At 41.7% G+C, this 15,296-nt stretch overlaps 1 protein-coding gene across 1 annotated transcript in view; it reads right to left on the bottom strand.

Moving 5' to 3' along the window:
* Nucleotides 1-895: 895 nt before the first annotated feature.
* Nucleotides 896-15,296, bottom strand: part of LOC143021257 (UNC93-like protein) — a 17,013-nt gene continuing 2,612 nt past the window's right edge. The window contains exons 2-9 of the mRNA XM_076178655.1: nt 12,326-12,433; nt 10,669-10,849; nt 9,070-9,313; nt 8,111-8,234; nt 5,254-5,473; nt 4,598-4,760; nt 4,069-4,336; nt 896-2,414 (exon numbers count right to left, since the gene is read on the bottom strand). Coding sequence (XP_076034770.1) covers nt 2,149-2,414; nt 4,069-4,336; nt 4,598-4,760; nt 5,254-5,473; nt 8,111-8,234; nt 9,070-9,313; nt 10,669-10,849; nt 12,326-12,433 — 1,574 coding nt within the window. The 3' untranslated portion in view covers nt 896-2,148. The remainder of the gene's footprint in view (nt 2,415-4,068; nt 4,337-4,597; nt 4,761-5,253; nt 5,474-8,110; nt 8,235-9,069; nt 9,314-10,668; nt 10,850-12,325; nt 12,434-15,296) is intronic.

A 15,296-nucleotide genomic window follows, 5' to 3' on the forward strand; every position in this document is an offset into this window, starting at 1 on the left:
TGTAAACCCCTTCTTATCTTACAAAAATAGTACTGTATATGCGTTAAGGGGGCACTGCAGTAGTGTTGTGTTGCAACGCCATCCTGGTGAATAATCATCTTTCCTCGCGGGGAACTGAAAGGGGCTTCCTTGGTACAGCTTTCAAGCAGCGACTTCAGGGTCGGCTCAGAGATTCGGTTTACGAATGTTCCGGTAGATTTAATTGTAAGTTTTATTCTGGACAGTATATCGTGACGTGTCAACTCTTAAGTTGAAAAGTCTTGTTGGCAGGTAAAATGAATTCCTCTGAAGTCAGGTATGTCTATTCTGAGAATTAGATTGTAGTCATTAGATATAATGTTTTTGCCAATTTTGACATCAGTTGTGATATTTTCGAGGATATTAATTCCTGGGTCGAGTACGTTTCCTTGGCTCTTTTACGCGCTAAATTGATTCCAATGAGAAATCTATGAATGAAAATTTTGATATTTTATGCAATCAGTCTCTAAAGCAGCGTTTCTCAACCTTTTTACCCTTGCGTAACCTTTAAAAAAATTATATGTCTCAAGGAACCCCTGCGCAAAAAAAAAGAAAAAAAATCTTTCTCATTTTATTTTCATCGTAATACTAGGTTAGACAGGATGATGCCTATATTACATTATTACAATAACCAAGAATATGTCGTGCGTGTTTAATTATATTACGTATATGAAATTAAATAAAAAATCAAAAGTGCATTAGCGTATCTCACTTGTTCCCGCGAAACCCTTAGGGACCCTGGTTGAGAAACGCTGTTCTAGAATACAGTATCGACCGGATGTCACCATACCGTTAGTTCCCCAGTACGGTGACAATAAGGTTAATAGTAATAAGAAATATACAGATTCTGAGATTTTATTTACTAAAATTCAAAAGACTGTATTTTCTTAAATCTTCTCAGTCTCTTAATTCCTTAAATACTAACATAGAAATAATCTTAATATAAATCATTGAACATCAATATACATTTATATACATCATCTATATACATAATGATTTGGTTTAACATCACAAACTCCCCCCCTATCGGAAGGCTAGGATGGTGCCCCTCACAGAGGACTTTGTAACTATTCATAATACTATCAGATATAATTCTGATAATTCACACACATGCACAATAGATATTGTGTAGTTACCGTGTGTGGGGTGGGGGGTGGGGGAGACTCGACATTGACCTAAAAAACACAGCGATTTACCGCAACTGAAACTATCAGTTGTTTTAAAAAACAATTACACAACTTTATGGATGGGGATGACAGGTGGTGACGGATACGTTGCTGCCTAGTGTAGGCCTTATAGTTTCTTGCAGTCTCCTTTATTCTTATGTTCTTATGTAACTGACCCTGCCAGGGAGTGATCGACGTGGACGGAGTTACCAAGACACAACAGTGGCCAAGTGTCTCTTGGAACAACAGGAGGACTTCTGGAAGTCGCCTGAGACACCTCGCCACAACATCACAGTTTTGTTATAAATATTGTGTGAATTACTGCATTTAATTCTGCATAACTCGCAGTACCAATCAGAAGATGATACGTAACTATCGTTTATGAACTACAATTAAACAACAGCCATGGTTCCCACTGACAGTGCAGATTCACAGTAAGCTCATCAGTTTCTTTTCGCAAGATATTTTGCTCGTTTGATATTAGAATATCTTAACAAGTGTACTTAGAAACAGAAGAAACGTGATACTTGAACGAGTTTTTCTATATACAGGTTTTACGCGAACTTGTGAATGGCAGTTATTTGGTTCTTGGCTAAGACTTGGCCCATATGAAGGCACATGACTAAAGAAAACGCAGATGTGACGTCTTTCAGTGTATGATTTGAGTTACGAGAAATGAATAAATTTTCATTAACCAGAAATGAATTGTGGGACAAGATCCCCTCAAATTCACTAATAAACAATAGGTAATTGGTGTATCATTTCAGAATCAAATCATCAAAACAAATTGGAACCAAACTGCATTACGGAGTCGTTTTGAATTTTGCAAATACCCTCTGGGGTGACAAGGAACTTGCAATGACTTCCTACCAGTCCGAAGGACTCCTGATTTCCTCGAGGGATGTGAAGCTGCTTTCCAAGGTTGATACGTTGAAGAGAGATTGAGACTTGGGGGTGAAGATTCCTAGGATGTGGACGTGAACAACAAGCGGTCGATGGGAATGACTTTACCTTGTTCGTCTTTCTTGAGCCACTTGAGTCGTTCGAGAACCTCAATGGCGTAATAAGCAAGGATGCCCAGCGTCAAGGAAATGATGAGGATGACGATCTTGGATTCAACACAGATGAGGGTACTGCAAATGTAGGCGATGACGAAACCTACCGACTCCCATAGACGGTAGTTGCTGAAGGCTGCCTCGGACTGCCCAGGGAAGATGACGCCGTAGAATGCTGTGCAAAATCAAACAATTAGTGAATATTTTTGGAGCGGAGATATTAAATTGTTAACGTGTGCATGTGCTTACGTGTGTGTGTGTGTGTGTGTGTGTGTGTGTGAGAGAGAGAGAGAGAGAGAGAGAGTGAGTGAAAGAGAGGGGTCCGAGAAAGGAAGCCAAACCAAGGATGGCATACGTGCTTTGTAAGAAGAGGTCTGACTTATTTCAACCCTTCCCCTAATTGAGGAATTAGTGAAGTCAAAAGCTACAGATGAACTTAGAGCAAAATCTGACCCATATAGACAAGGATACGGTGTAGTGTTTGGTGACTCCAGGGTCACCAAATGTAGTAACCAAACACTACAATTCGACACCTGGCAAGCGAAGCTACTCTCTTGAATGTTACAATTCGATCTATGTATATATATATATATATATATATATATATATATATATATATATATATATATATATATATATAATCAGATGAATGCACACACGGTTGAGTCACTCTTATACAAAGTACAAAAGAGCTGAGCCCTCACGAATAATGTCACAAAAGCTGGACAGGACGCAGAAGTTTTTGTCTGGTCATAATACACCACTTTCCTAGCAAAGTTCTATTAATAAGCAGAAAAAATCTATCTACCTATAGATATACCCTTTCCTCCCTCCCATCTTAGCTCCTCATGGATGACGGGTCATCCCTGTATCACGCCCACTGCACTGGGTCAGAATCAATGTAGCAAGACACAACATATAGCAAGACCGTTTCACTTAATCGGCGACCCCTCTTTCTGTCCCCTCATGCACATAAAGAGAAGACGGGGAGAAATCCCTTCAAGCAGTGTCAAAATATCATTCACTCATAAACAACCCCTAAGCCCCCATCCCCCGCCCCTCTCTTCTTGCCATAACGGTATCATACGTACACAGGAACTCTCCATTCATCCCTATGTCCGACCTTCTCCCTTCCTTGCACAACAGACATTCCCCCTCTTCACCCCATCCATTCATTTCATTCTCGGTCGTCCCCTCAAGTTCACTTCATCCACCTCTGCCTTCCACACCTCTTTTACTAATCTTTCTTCACTCATTCTTTCCTTGTATCCAAATCATCCCAATACTCTTTCATCAGCTATATCTGTTATCTCCTTTTCCACTCCCACTCTCCTCTTCACCTCCTCGTTTCTCACTCTATCCAACCTAGTAACCCCTGCCATACTTCTCAGACATTTAATCTCAAAGACATTCGAACTTTTCCTATTATCCTCTCTCTGCCCCATACAAACCCGTCGGCACAATCACCCCTTCATGCAACCTCCTCTTTGTATCCATTCCCAAATGCCTATTTCTCATGACACCTTTTAGTAGGCAGAAAAATGATGCCAATAAACGTCACCAGGATATATCGTAAACAAGTTACATATCATTGTTCTCCCGAACAGTTTTCGCAGGTCATCCCTGTATCCCTGGATACATTTTTTCAAGAAAAAATAATGTACCAGCTGCTACATTCAAGACATCACACATTTTCTAACTTAAATTTTTTCATAATTTAAAAGTTGTGGAGTCCATTTTTCGCGAAAATTATAAGATGCACTAGTGAAAACATGGTCTATTCCCTCCCATGAACTCAAGTGTGAGACGAACGTTTGAATCAACCTTACCGTTGATCTGGGTCTGCCAGATGGCATCGGAGACGCCCCAGAGAGCAGCGACGACGAAGAAGAGGATGAGGTCGTCGGGGTGCGGCATCCAGTGGAGGAGGGTGATGATCATGGCCACGTTGACGACGGCGCCGAAGGTGAAGATGGGCACGCGGCCGAAGAGCTTGATGAGAGGACCGAAGCTGATCGAACAGATCGCGTCGCAGACTCCGAAGCAGATCATGACGTAACCAACCATGTGGACACCGAGACCGCAGGAAACGAACGCCTGTAGGGGAATGCAAGGAGACGTTCGTCCAGTTATTTCGAAGCATAACGTTCCTATCACGTTTATATGTACCGCCTCCCTAAACTGACAAATTATAATTGGCAATAAATAAATAAATAAATGAATAATAAAAAGGACGAGTTATGTAAACACGTTGTCAAATACAGAAACGAATTCTTTAGTACATCTCACATGTCAAACATTGTTCTGTTTACAGTACTACAGTCCAACTCGTCCAGCTTTTCTTTCTTGAACACTTACTGCTGTAAAGTCGGCATTAATGAATCCCTGCTCTAATCCCGACCAGATGGTGAGAGGGATGATGAGGATCTGGTACGGATGACGCATGTGGTTGAAAGTGGCCACCAGGGACTCCCAGCCGATCTTGCCCGTTGAGGATCCCTCGCGCTCGTTCTCACCGTACCTGCGGCAGCAGCAGCCAGTGTTATAGGTTGCCAAGAAGGACGACGGACAGCTCTTCATTTATTTTCTTGATATAGCTTACGCCAATCATATATCATTCAATATATGTGTATGTGAGTGAGTATATGTGTGTGTGTGTGTGTGTGTTTGTATTCACCATGGTCATTTGGATCACGTGTTGGACTAGTGATCAACAGTTATTTCCCTTCCGGAAAAGAGCTCAGAGCTCATATATGGCCTATCTATGGGTAATGCTGTGACCTTACACGCACACACACACACACCCAACTCCCCGCCCACGAGAGTTGGAGTAACGGCTCGCAGCGTAGCGCCACTGAAATTATTTCAGCCCTAGGCGGGAGTCGAACCCGGACCGCCGTAGTGACAGCCGGGAACTCTACCAACCGCGCCACGAGTTGTGTGTGTGTGTGTGTGTGTGTGTGTGTGTGTGTGTGTGTGTGTGTGTGTGTTTTAGAAAGGAACGAGAAACTTACTTATCAAGGGGATCGACAAATAGAACGATGAGGGCAGAGGAGAGGAGAGCGAAGAAGAGGTAGATGGAAACCATGGTGTAGATCTTTGATGCCGGGGGAGGGTCTAAGTTGTCCAGGGTCACGTTTCCGAGGTCCTGATCCTGGCAGAAATTGGCCCCGCAGTACTTAAGCGCCGCCTCATTGATCACGTCCTCAGTCTCGCTGTTGCCCATAGACAGAACTGCAAAAGAAGGACCGGGAATAAGATATAATGTACGTTATACTAAGCGGGAGAGGTTTTGACATACAAAACAGACTAGCTTCATAAAGAAGAAGGGGAACGTTGTAATAAGTCACTGATAGTAACGTTTTCTATATAAACCTAAGCTTATGCTTAAGATCCATAGGAAATAAATCTAAAGGTGTAAATTCGAATGTCGTCTCATCATCTTCATTTCTAATCAAAAGATGGTGGCGTCACTCACGAGGAAGTGAAACTTGCTATTGGCCGATGTGTATCATGGAACTGTTCTATTCTTGACTACAAACAATCCATTTCGTAGATATGGACGAGGTTGCCGCTTTACCCACACACCGATATCATTCACCACGGTTTATCACACTGTTTCCCAACCTTTTTTGGCTGCGACCCTAAATCCAATCTTAGCCTGGAGTCGCGACCCAAATTGGAATAATAAATTCAACCATTTCATGTTATATTTCTACGTACTTGCATAATGTTTATAAACTTTCGTTTTTATAGTTCAGTTTATATTTACTAGCACAATGAATTTAAATACATTTGAAACTTGAATGAAAAAAAAATGAAAAAAAAAACCATTGGCGACCCTCAAAAACACCCTCGCGACCCTGGGGTTGGGAACCACTGGTTTATCAGAACACCATCCTTTACATTCCAAACACTCTCGGCAGGAACGGTCGGTTTGTCCTATCTAGTACTGTGGGCGCCCGTTTCGTCTTCTCCACCGAGGCTTGCCTCTTGTGGAAACAAGCCGTGGTTGGGATTAATTCAGGGAGTCGTGTCGGATGCCCATGTAGCCAGAGTTGACATTCATGAATTATGATGGAAACAGGCTTTCACTGAGTCTCACAGAGCAATCGGTTTGATACAGTCATACAATTGATAATTCGTAATTCTCCGAAAGCACTTGGAAATAATGAAGTCAAGACGCCTCTTTAAGCCAGTATTCAGTGTCCATGTCTGTCAGCCGTACAATAAGACAGGGGACACAAACAACTTGATTCGAATCTAAATTAGATTCTGTATGATTATCATAAGATCTCACTGTCCTCTCCATATACCGTCCAGTTGGTCCCCAAACGCTTGGACCCGTGCCAGTAATAGATGGGCGAGCACCTCATCCACTATACTAACCAATGTTATACCTTAGTAACTGTTGCAGTCCCTTTTCTCCTTCCAAATAAGGTCAACCGACCATCTTTTCCAGCCAGAGGGAATAGCATCAGGCTGTCAAACGGTAGAGAACACTGCATGCAGCTCAGAGATTATTGCCTCACATCTGGTTTTCAACAACATCGTGCTGACGTTGGAATTGCCAGCTGTCTCTCAACTCTTCAAGTTGCAGCATCTCTAGCCTTACACAAGACGGTGGCGTCTCATCTATCGACAAATCAGCAACCGTCATCTAAACAACCGTCAGTGTAAGTTAACCACTCGGAAAATTAGCCATATACAACTACCCAAAGTATTCGGCCATGCGAGATGTATGCCCGTTTGTGTCTGACACTAGTTGGATGTTCCGACATTGCTCACCTGGGTTACAGAATTGGAGACATATTTTTCAGGGTTTAGTAAGCAAGGCTGAGGTCATTAGCAATAAAATAATCCTCGAAATCTTCAACGATTTCCCTGACATACTTCTACTATCGCCTGTCAAAAGTGTTCTAGTCCACTGATTTAGAGCCCTATATTGGCCTAGATCTCCAGCTAATCTGGTTGTACGATTTAACTCTATCTTTCTTGTGTCTCACACAACACCGCACCATTTAGTGATCTTCGGGATCTTCATGTGCTCCAAGAACCTCAAATCTATTGGAAGTTGTTCTTGCATACTTTTAGGTGGGTGCTAGTCGTCTACTGACTAAACATCTTCACTTGAAGTTCACACTCCTCTGTAGGAGTAGACACTGCAATAAGATAAATCTCAAGATTTTTTCCAACGAAACCAATACCATACGCTCATCAACCGACGGTGTAACCATTCAGATATGCCTACAGTCTCCCTTCCGCCTTAGTGAGCCCTGTGGCTGCATCCCGACCAGCATCAGGCGTAACCTTTACTCTTGATCTCACCACTGCCCAGTCTCCTCACCACAGAGAGAGATACTTTATCCATTCACAATCTCCCGAGCTCCACCGATAAAGAATAGATAAATAAATAAATAAAAGTGGTCGATTGTCCCTGGAAATGGAAAATGTTGTTTAGGCGCCCATATGGACGCTCTCCTGGAGACCTCAACGCGTCCCAGGTTCTCCATCTCCACCCCTAGCAGAGCCGCCACACATGGCAAACACATCTGTTCGTGACCCGAGAAAGGGTTGGTTCGTTGTGCATTTCTCCCATAAAATAATTCTGCCTATGCAACACTATATATCAGTTTGTTTGTTTGTTTGTTTGATTTTCTGCCAGTCTGGTTGAGTGAGTATGTTTGTCACACTTTTCAAAGACTAGAGGGTACATATCACACTTGTCCCTTAAAGGGAAACAAAAGCACTTAGGTATTTTCAATAATTCATTGCAGAGTGAAGATGAATCGTAATGCCAAAGCGATCTTCACCTTTCTTGGAAAAAAAGGAGCCGGGAAGTAAGAACTATGGGTGAGCTTTCAAACTCACTTGCCGAAGAGATAAGGTTTCCCAACACCTGAGCGGACTGGAAGAAGAGGAAAAAGATTCCGAAGAACCTCGTGATAATAACTTCGGTGTCTTCGCCCACCAGTTCGGCATATTTCTGACCCACCTGGAACAAAAAGGAGAAAATGAGAGAGAGAAAGAGAGAGAGAGAGAGAGAGATCAAAAGGGTGTTAATAGAGGCCAACGAGATAGAAAGAAAAGAAATATGACTTATTTTAAGGCTCTTTAGTCGGTCAAATGTATTCATCCCGTTTTTTTTTTTTTTTTATTAGATAATGATTTAGAAGTAGACAAGTCATTATCAACGACAGGTATGGTACATATTACAATTTGAAGCAAACCAAAGTTGGAAATTCAAAGAATGTAAGAACATAATCCTCATTCAATATTTTGTGTTCTTTGTTAATTTGACTGTCACTGAATCAGAATTATTGTAACCAAAATTTCTCAAAGGAATCTCCTGTAATTCCGATAATGTTCTAGTGCCATACAACCTGTATGTTATATACTCGTCTTTGAGCAGTCTATCTGAGGAACTGTAATGGTAGCATTAAACATTCCATGTATATTATACATACGTACTTGTAGTATTGTATATTTATTATTGTATATTGATTTTATTATTGTCATTATTATTGTCATTATTATTGTCATTATCATTGTCATTATTATTCGCATCCGACCTAGATATGGACCAAAAGGTCTCCTGTCGCCATGCTCCGCCTTTGCAATCCTCTGTAGTTGCGCCTTTTTGTAGGGGAACCAAGACGAATTGTGTATGTTTTCCCGCGCTAAGTAAGCTTGGCGTCGGTTAGTCTTGGTCTCGTCCCCAACGTGAGCACGCGTGTTGTCTTTGCAGTATTGTACAATTACTAATTTATTCATAATCAGTGTTTCGTCGGCCATCCCTATTACAAAACAAGTACACTTGGTCGACCTACCTGAGTGAGATAAGTGCACTTAGCCGACCACATAGGCGCTGCCCCCAGACCGAGAAGGATGGCAGTTGGCACGAGAGTGTAGACCGCAGGGTAGAACTGGGCCGCAATGTATGTTGTATAGCCCAGCATGGACATAGCCAATGTCCACTTGACTGTGAACTTCTTGATCATCCATGTAGGTACGAAAGCACACGACACCACCAGGGCTGCGTACAAGGCAGACTGAGAGGTAGTCCCGTCACCCCTGCAGAGCGTGAAAAGGACAATAATTTTATTTGGAATCAGAGAAATGAAGGCTTGTAACAGCATATTATTGAGACTCGTCGATCGTCCTTCTCCATTACAGCGAAACCGTCTGGCATATTTTGAAGAGATGTTGATACAAGATTGAGGGAGAGTATTGACTGCACATTTTATAAAGTCGATAATCTAGGCACTTCAGTGGCATTCTCACAGAATAAGTCACTAAGCAATAGTTTATGATTGGAGAAAAAAAAAAAGGGGGGGAAATCGCACTGAACTTCTATTCTTCCATTCTGCTACCCTCTTTGAATATCTCCTTCACCATCTTCATGACATTTTGGTATGATGCTGTCCCCAAGAATAGAAGCGCTGGTTTTGGCTGACAAACTATACACGCCATTCTCGTTGATACGAGTGTCAGGAGTGATATGCCTGTCCATATTCTCTGTGCTGAGCTGCGGGCGCCGTGGCAGATATTGCACTCCACTCACCACAATGAATAAGCATAGTCCATCGACAATGAAAATAGCTTTACCAATCACGATGGGGCTATGGGTTTCAAATTTGTTAAATTCCAGGCAATAATCGTTATCTCTATGGGGTTGTAAGACACGGCGAACAAGTCACCGATAACCAGACCAAGTACGTTAGAGTTGGGCGCGTTCCTCAATGCTTTCCTAGATGCGTTCCTCGGTGCGTTCCGCTTTAGTATGGCAGCGGTTAGCCCTCCCAAACTAATAAAGCAATATAGGTGCCGGTATAGTGTGTGGCATACGAAAATTTTCTTTGGTATAGTATGTGGCCTACTGGATTTTTATTTCGGTATGAATCTGTCTCTTATAAGCTTTTATAGTTTGGGAGCGCTAACTGCGGCCAAACTAAAGCGGAACACACCCAGCTCTGCATACCTGATATAGTGTTTATGAATGAAGTATTTATATACGATTCTTGCATATGCCAAAGGACCTTTCCCGTTATAAGGATGTGGCCGAGTCAAAGCATCCTCCCACATCATAAACAAATAAATCCTCTCCTTCCACTTTTCCCATCTCGGCACCTTGGGGATAAAGATGTACCCTGACCCTCGCGGTCCTGTTCGGGTCAAGAGAAATGCGGCAAAGCACAACTCTTCCATAGTAGGATCCGAAACTGGAGCTGGTTGATCCCCATCACTTCGCCGTATGCCGAGTTCCCATCCACCCGTCAAGCACATTTTTGTTAATGGTTATGACAATGAGAGAAATAGTGACACTAATGATGAGGATGGCTATCTTTGTCATTATCGTGCAGGACATACCCGATTATTAACCCAGCCAACACACTCATGGAAGCTGTTATCCAAAACGGACGACCTACTTGTTGAGGGACGACTGGAGATTAGATATGGACTGGAAGCTGGTGAAGAGGCACATGAAGGCGAAGGAGATGACGAAGACATTCTTGAGGATTCCACGTTTCTGTTCCTTCTTCGTCAGCTCCTTGGGTCCTGGTGCCATCATCCCCGCAGGTAGTTTCTTCTCAGTCACGGCTGCTCCACCTGGGAGTCGGAGAGAGAGAGGAGCGGGAATTAGGATGGGCAAGTGAGCGTAGGTCAATAGGAGAGGCAAACAAAAATCAAAGTTAGGAGAGAATATCACATTCCTTTTTTAGATAAAGGAAAGAAGTTCGAGGCAGATGATTTGTCTATCAATCTATATGCCAAGAGCTTTTTCCACTTTATAAGGGAGATAGCCAGCCAAGGCAAGCACACACTCCCACCCAATGTTTTCCTCTCGTCTTAGCTCCTTATGGATGAAGGGTCATCCCTGTCTCATGGCCGATGTTTGATTCAGAGCCAATGCAGCAAGACACAGTACATCCACATCAGGGGCTCTTCATTTACATGGCGACTCTCCCCCCCTCGTCCCCTCATGCAAGGAATAGAGAAGACGGGAAGAAAACCCTTTGGGCTGGATCAAAACATCATCCATACACAAAGTGACAACCATTCTCCAGTCACCCCTATCCCCTGCCTGCTCCCTCTCCCACTAAACAGACATTCCCTTCTTACTCAAAGCCCTTTTCACCCTATCCATCCGTCTCATTCTTGGTCCCCTCAAGTTCATTCCATTCACCTCTGTTTTCCACACTCTTTTTTGCTAATATTTCTTCCTCATTCTTACAATGTGTCCAAACTATCCCAATGATATTTCATCAGCCCTGTTTGTCAGTTCTTTTTCTACTCCCGCTCTCCTCATCATCTCATTTCTTACTCTATCTAACCTTGTAACCTCAACCATACTTCTCAGACATTTCTTCTCAAGCGCATTTAAACTCCTCCTTTCAGCTTTTCTTAAACCCCAAGTCTCCAACCCATAAAGTGTCGTAGGCGCAATCACCCTTTTATATAATCTTCTCTTTGCACCCATTCCCAGGTGCCTGTTTCTCATGACTCATCAGCCCTCCAAGGCATTTACTTGCTTCCCTCACTCCATAGTTTACCTCCACTCCCACTCAGTTTCCTGCCACATGCGACTTCATATACTTAAAAATATCCGTTTGCTCCAGCCTCTCTTCTCTAAGATTCACTTTCAACTTGCTACCACCCTCACACCTTATACATCTCATCACCTTACTTTTAACCACGTTCACTTCCAACTCCCATCCGCCACTAACTGCCTTAGACCCCCTATAACCCTGCCACAAGCGTAGTGTCATTGGCAAACAACAACTGAATCACCTCCCAGCTCCCTCAGGTATCTCTAATTACAATCCCTCTCCCATCAACCTTACATTTAGCTCTCGTACCACCCCATCCATGTACACGTTGAACAACCATGGCGACATGACACAGTCCTGATGCAGCCCCAACTTCACCTCAAACCATTCGCTCTCTCCATTCCTAATCCTAACGCAAGCTCTACTACTCTCGTAAAAAATCTGGGGGAAGTTTACGTCAGAGAAATGAATGAGCTCACAACCAAAACATTTCAGGAAAAAAATAATAAAACAGAGATTAAGAAAAGAAAATCACCTTGACTGAATTTGTCGGTGCAGTAGGCTTTGTTGTCGAAGGCCATCATGCCAGAATCGCTGTGAGCTCCCATGGCTGTTTCTGTCTGCTGCTGGTTGCACGCCTCTTCTGCAAGAAACAAGAGGAAATCCCTGTCAATTCTGACGCACTTAGCGAAGATTTTTCCAATTGTTTATAGCCATAGAATGTTGTGTGAGTGAGAAAAGAAAGAGAAACATAGGTGAAATAAAGGAAACTATTCGGAAGGTAAAAGTATTAAAAAAACGAGCGCAGACATGCTTTAGGAAGACAGCAAATTATATGTTTGAAAGACAGAAATGGAGAAATCATTAAATGTAGAGACAGAATGTTAAAAAGAGTAGAAGAATTTTACCAAGAGCTTTACTCGTCGAAGACCGTAGTTGAGTCAGTAAATTCATTTGAAGACGTTAGTAGTGTACCAGAGATTACAAAGGAAGAAGTAGAATTTGCTCTAAATACTATGAAATGAGGAAAAGCACCTAGAGAAGATGGTGTATCGATAGATCTGTTGAAAAACACAGGGAAAAAATTCATATTAAATTAGCTCAGTTGTACACTCAGTGCTTGCATCAAGAAAGCATTCCTGAATAGTAGTGCAATGCTATAGTGATTTTGCTTCATAAAAAAGGAGACCAGAAGGACCTTAGTAACTATCGACCAATTAGCTTGTTATCAAATGTAAAATATTCTCCAAGATCCTTATAAATAGACTAGGTCAAGTTTTAGATAGAAACAAACCGAGAGAACAGGCAGGCTTTAGGAATGGATATTCGACTTTAGACCATTTGCAGGCGATGAACCAACTAATCGAGAAAACGACAGAATACAATATACCTTTGTGTTTAGCTTTTGTAGATTACGAGAAGGCCTTTGACTCGGTAGAACAAATAACAATACCAAAATCGTTCGCAATCAGGGTACAAACGAACAGATCGTAAGAGTTTTAGAAAAGATTTATGCCAAAGGTACTGCTGTAATTCGACTACATAAAGATAGAGAAAAGATCAAGATCGAGAAAGGAGTACGGCAAGGCAATATCATTTCACCCAAACTATTTACAGCTTGTTTGGAAGAGATTTTCCGATGATTGAGTTGGGAAGAGTAAGGTTTGAAGACTAATGGCGTATATTTAAACCACTTAAGATTTGCGGACGACATTATTATCATTTCAGAAAGAGCAGAAGACTTGCAAGATATGCTGAGTGACCTGAACAAAGAAAGTCTCAAAGTAGGTTTAAAAATGAATAAGAGTAAAACCAAAGTAATGCTCAACACGAAAGTTCAAAGTAAAGAGATTATAATCGATGGTGAGAGTCTTGAAGAAGTTGAAGAATATAATTATTTAGGCCACATGGTGAAAGTGAGAAAATATCATGAAAATGAAATAAACAGACGTATTACAATTGGTTGGAAAGTGCTTGGTAAATATAACAAAATCCTGAGAGGTTCTCTACCTTTATGTTTAAAACGTAAGGTTTACAATCACAGCAATCTGCCAGCAATAATCTACGGGTGTGAGACTTGGAAACTGACAAAGGCGATGGAAAAAAGCTAAGGACTGCACAAAGGAGAATGGAGAGATCAATGATGGGAATAGCGCTGAGAGACCGAAAGCGAGCAAGCTGGTGAGAGAACAGACTAGAGTGAAAGATGTTGTGGAGGCGGTAAAAGAGAGGAAGTGGAATTGAATAGGTAAGTTAATGCGAACGACTGATGAACGATAGAGCAAGTGTGTTACTGACTGGACGCTGCGAGATGGGAAGCGTGGAAGGAGACCAGACAGGAGGTGGAGAGATGAGATTGAGAAGTTTGCAGGAGTGACGTGGCAGAGGTTGGCGCGGTCGTGTGAATCATGGAATGCTATGAAAGAGGCCTTTGTTCAGCAGTGGACTCAGGATGGCTGATTTGATATATATATATATATATATATATATATATATATATATATATACATATATATTTATATATACAGTATGATGTGGACCAAAACTCCGGGGTATATAAATTGCCTTGTAAAGACTGTGATGATGTCTACTGGGGCCAAACTGGCAGGAATTTGTCCACGAGATTAAAGGAACATAAAAACTCTATAAAATGTGGACAAGTTAACTCCGCTGTGTTCCTTCATGCCAGCCAAAAAGACCATAGATTTGATTGGGATAATGCATCAATTATTTATAACTCAGACTGTAGCTATCGAAGAAAAATTGTAGAATCTTCTCTAATAAAACATTATCCTAACTTTAATACCTCTAAAGGTCAGTGGTCCACAGATTGTATTACCAAGTTAGCGGTCAACAAAATTATGTCAAGAGCGGTCGGACAAAATATCACCCACTGTCCTTCTTTGACCCAACCTTTTCAAGGGCATGTAACCTGAGTCCCCCCCCCCACTTTCCTTATCCCCTTCTATGTACCCCTCATTTCCTCATATATACTTGTACCTTAACTTCATGTAAGCATTCTGCTGAAGAGGACTACAGATAGTAGTCGAAATAAACAGTTTCCCTGTACTTTCCGTTATTATTTCTCCGATAGTGGGTTTATAGTGAACTTTTACACGTGTTATAACATACCAATTTCCAATATACATATATGTATACATGGGTATATATATATGTATATATATATATATATATATATATATATATGTGTGTGTGTGTGTGTGTGTGCGCGTGTGTGTGTTTGTGTGGGTGTGTGTGTGTATATATGTGTATATATATATACATATATATATATATATATATATATAGATAAGTATTTTAAACAAATTATATGGATGATGGAGAACATAAAAACAGGGGAAGACACGGAACCCTAAACACTCTAACGTTTCGTTTGCGTAGAAGTCCTTCCTCAGAAGTTCTACGCGAAAGAAACGTTAGAGTGTTTAGGGTTTCGTGCCTTCCCCTGTGTTTATGTTCTCCATCATCCATACCATATATATATA

Source organism: Oratosquilla oratoria, chromosome 41 (genome assembly GCF_046742065.1).
Source record: "Oratosquilla oratoria isolate Oo_2021 chromosome 41, ASM4674206v1, whole genome shotgun sequence".
Classification (NCBI taxonomy): domain Eukaryota; kingdom Metazoa; phylum Arthropoda; class Malacostraca; order Stomatopoda; family Squillidae; genus Oratosquilla; species Oratosquilla oratoria.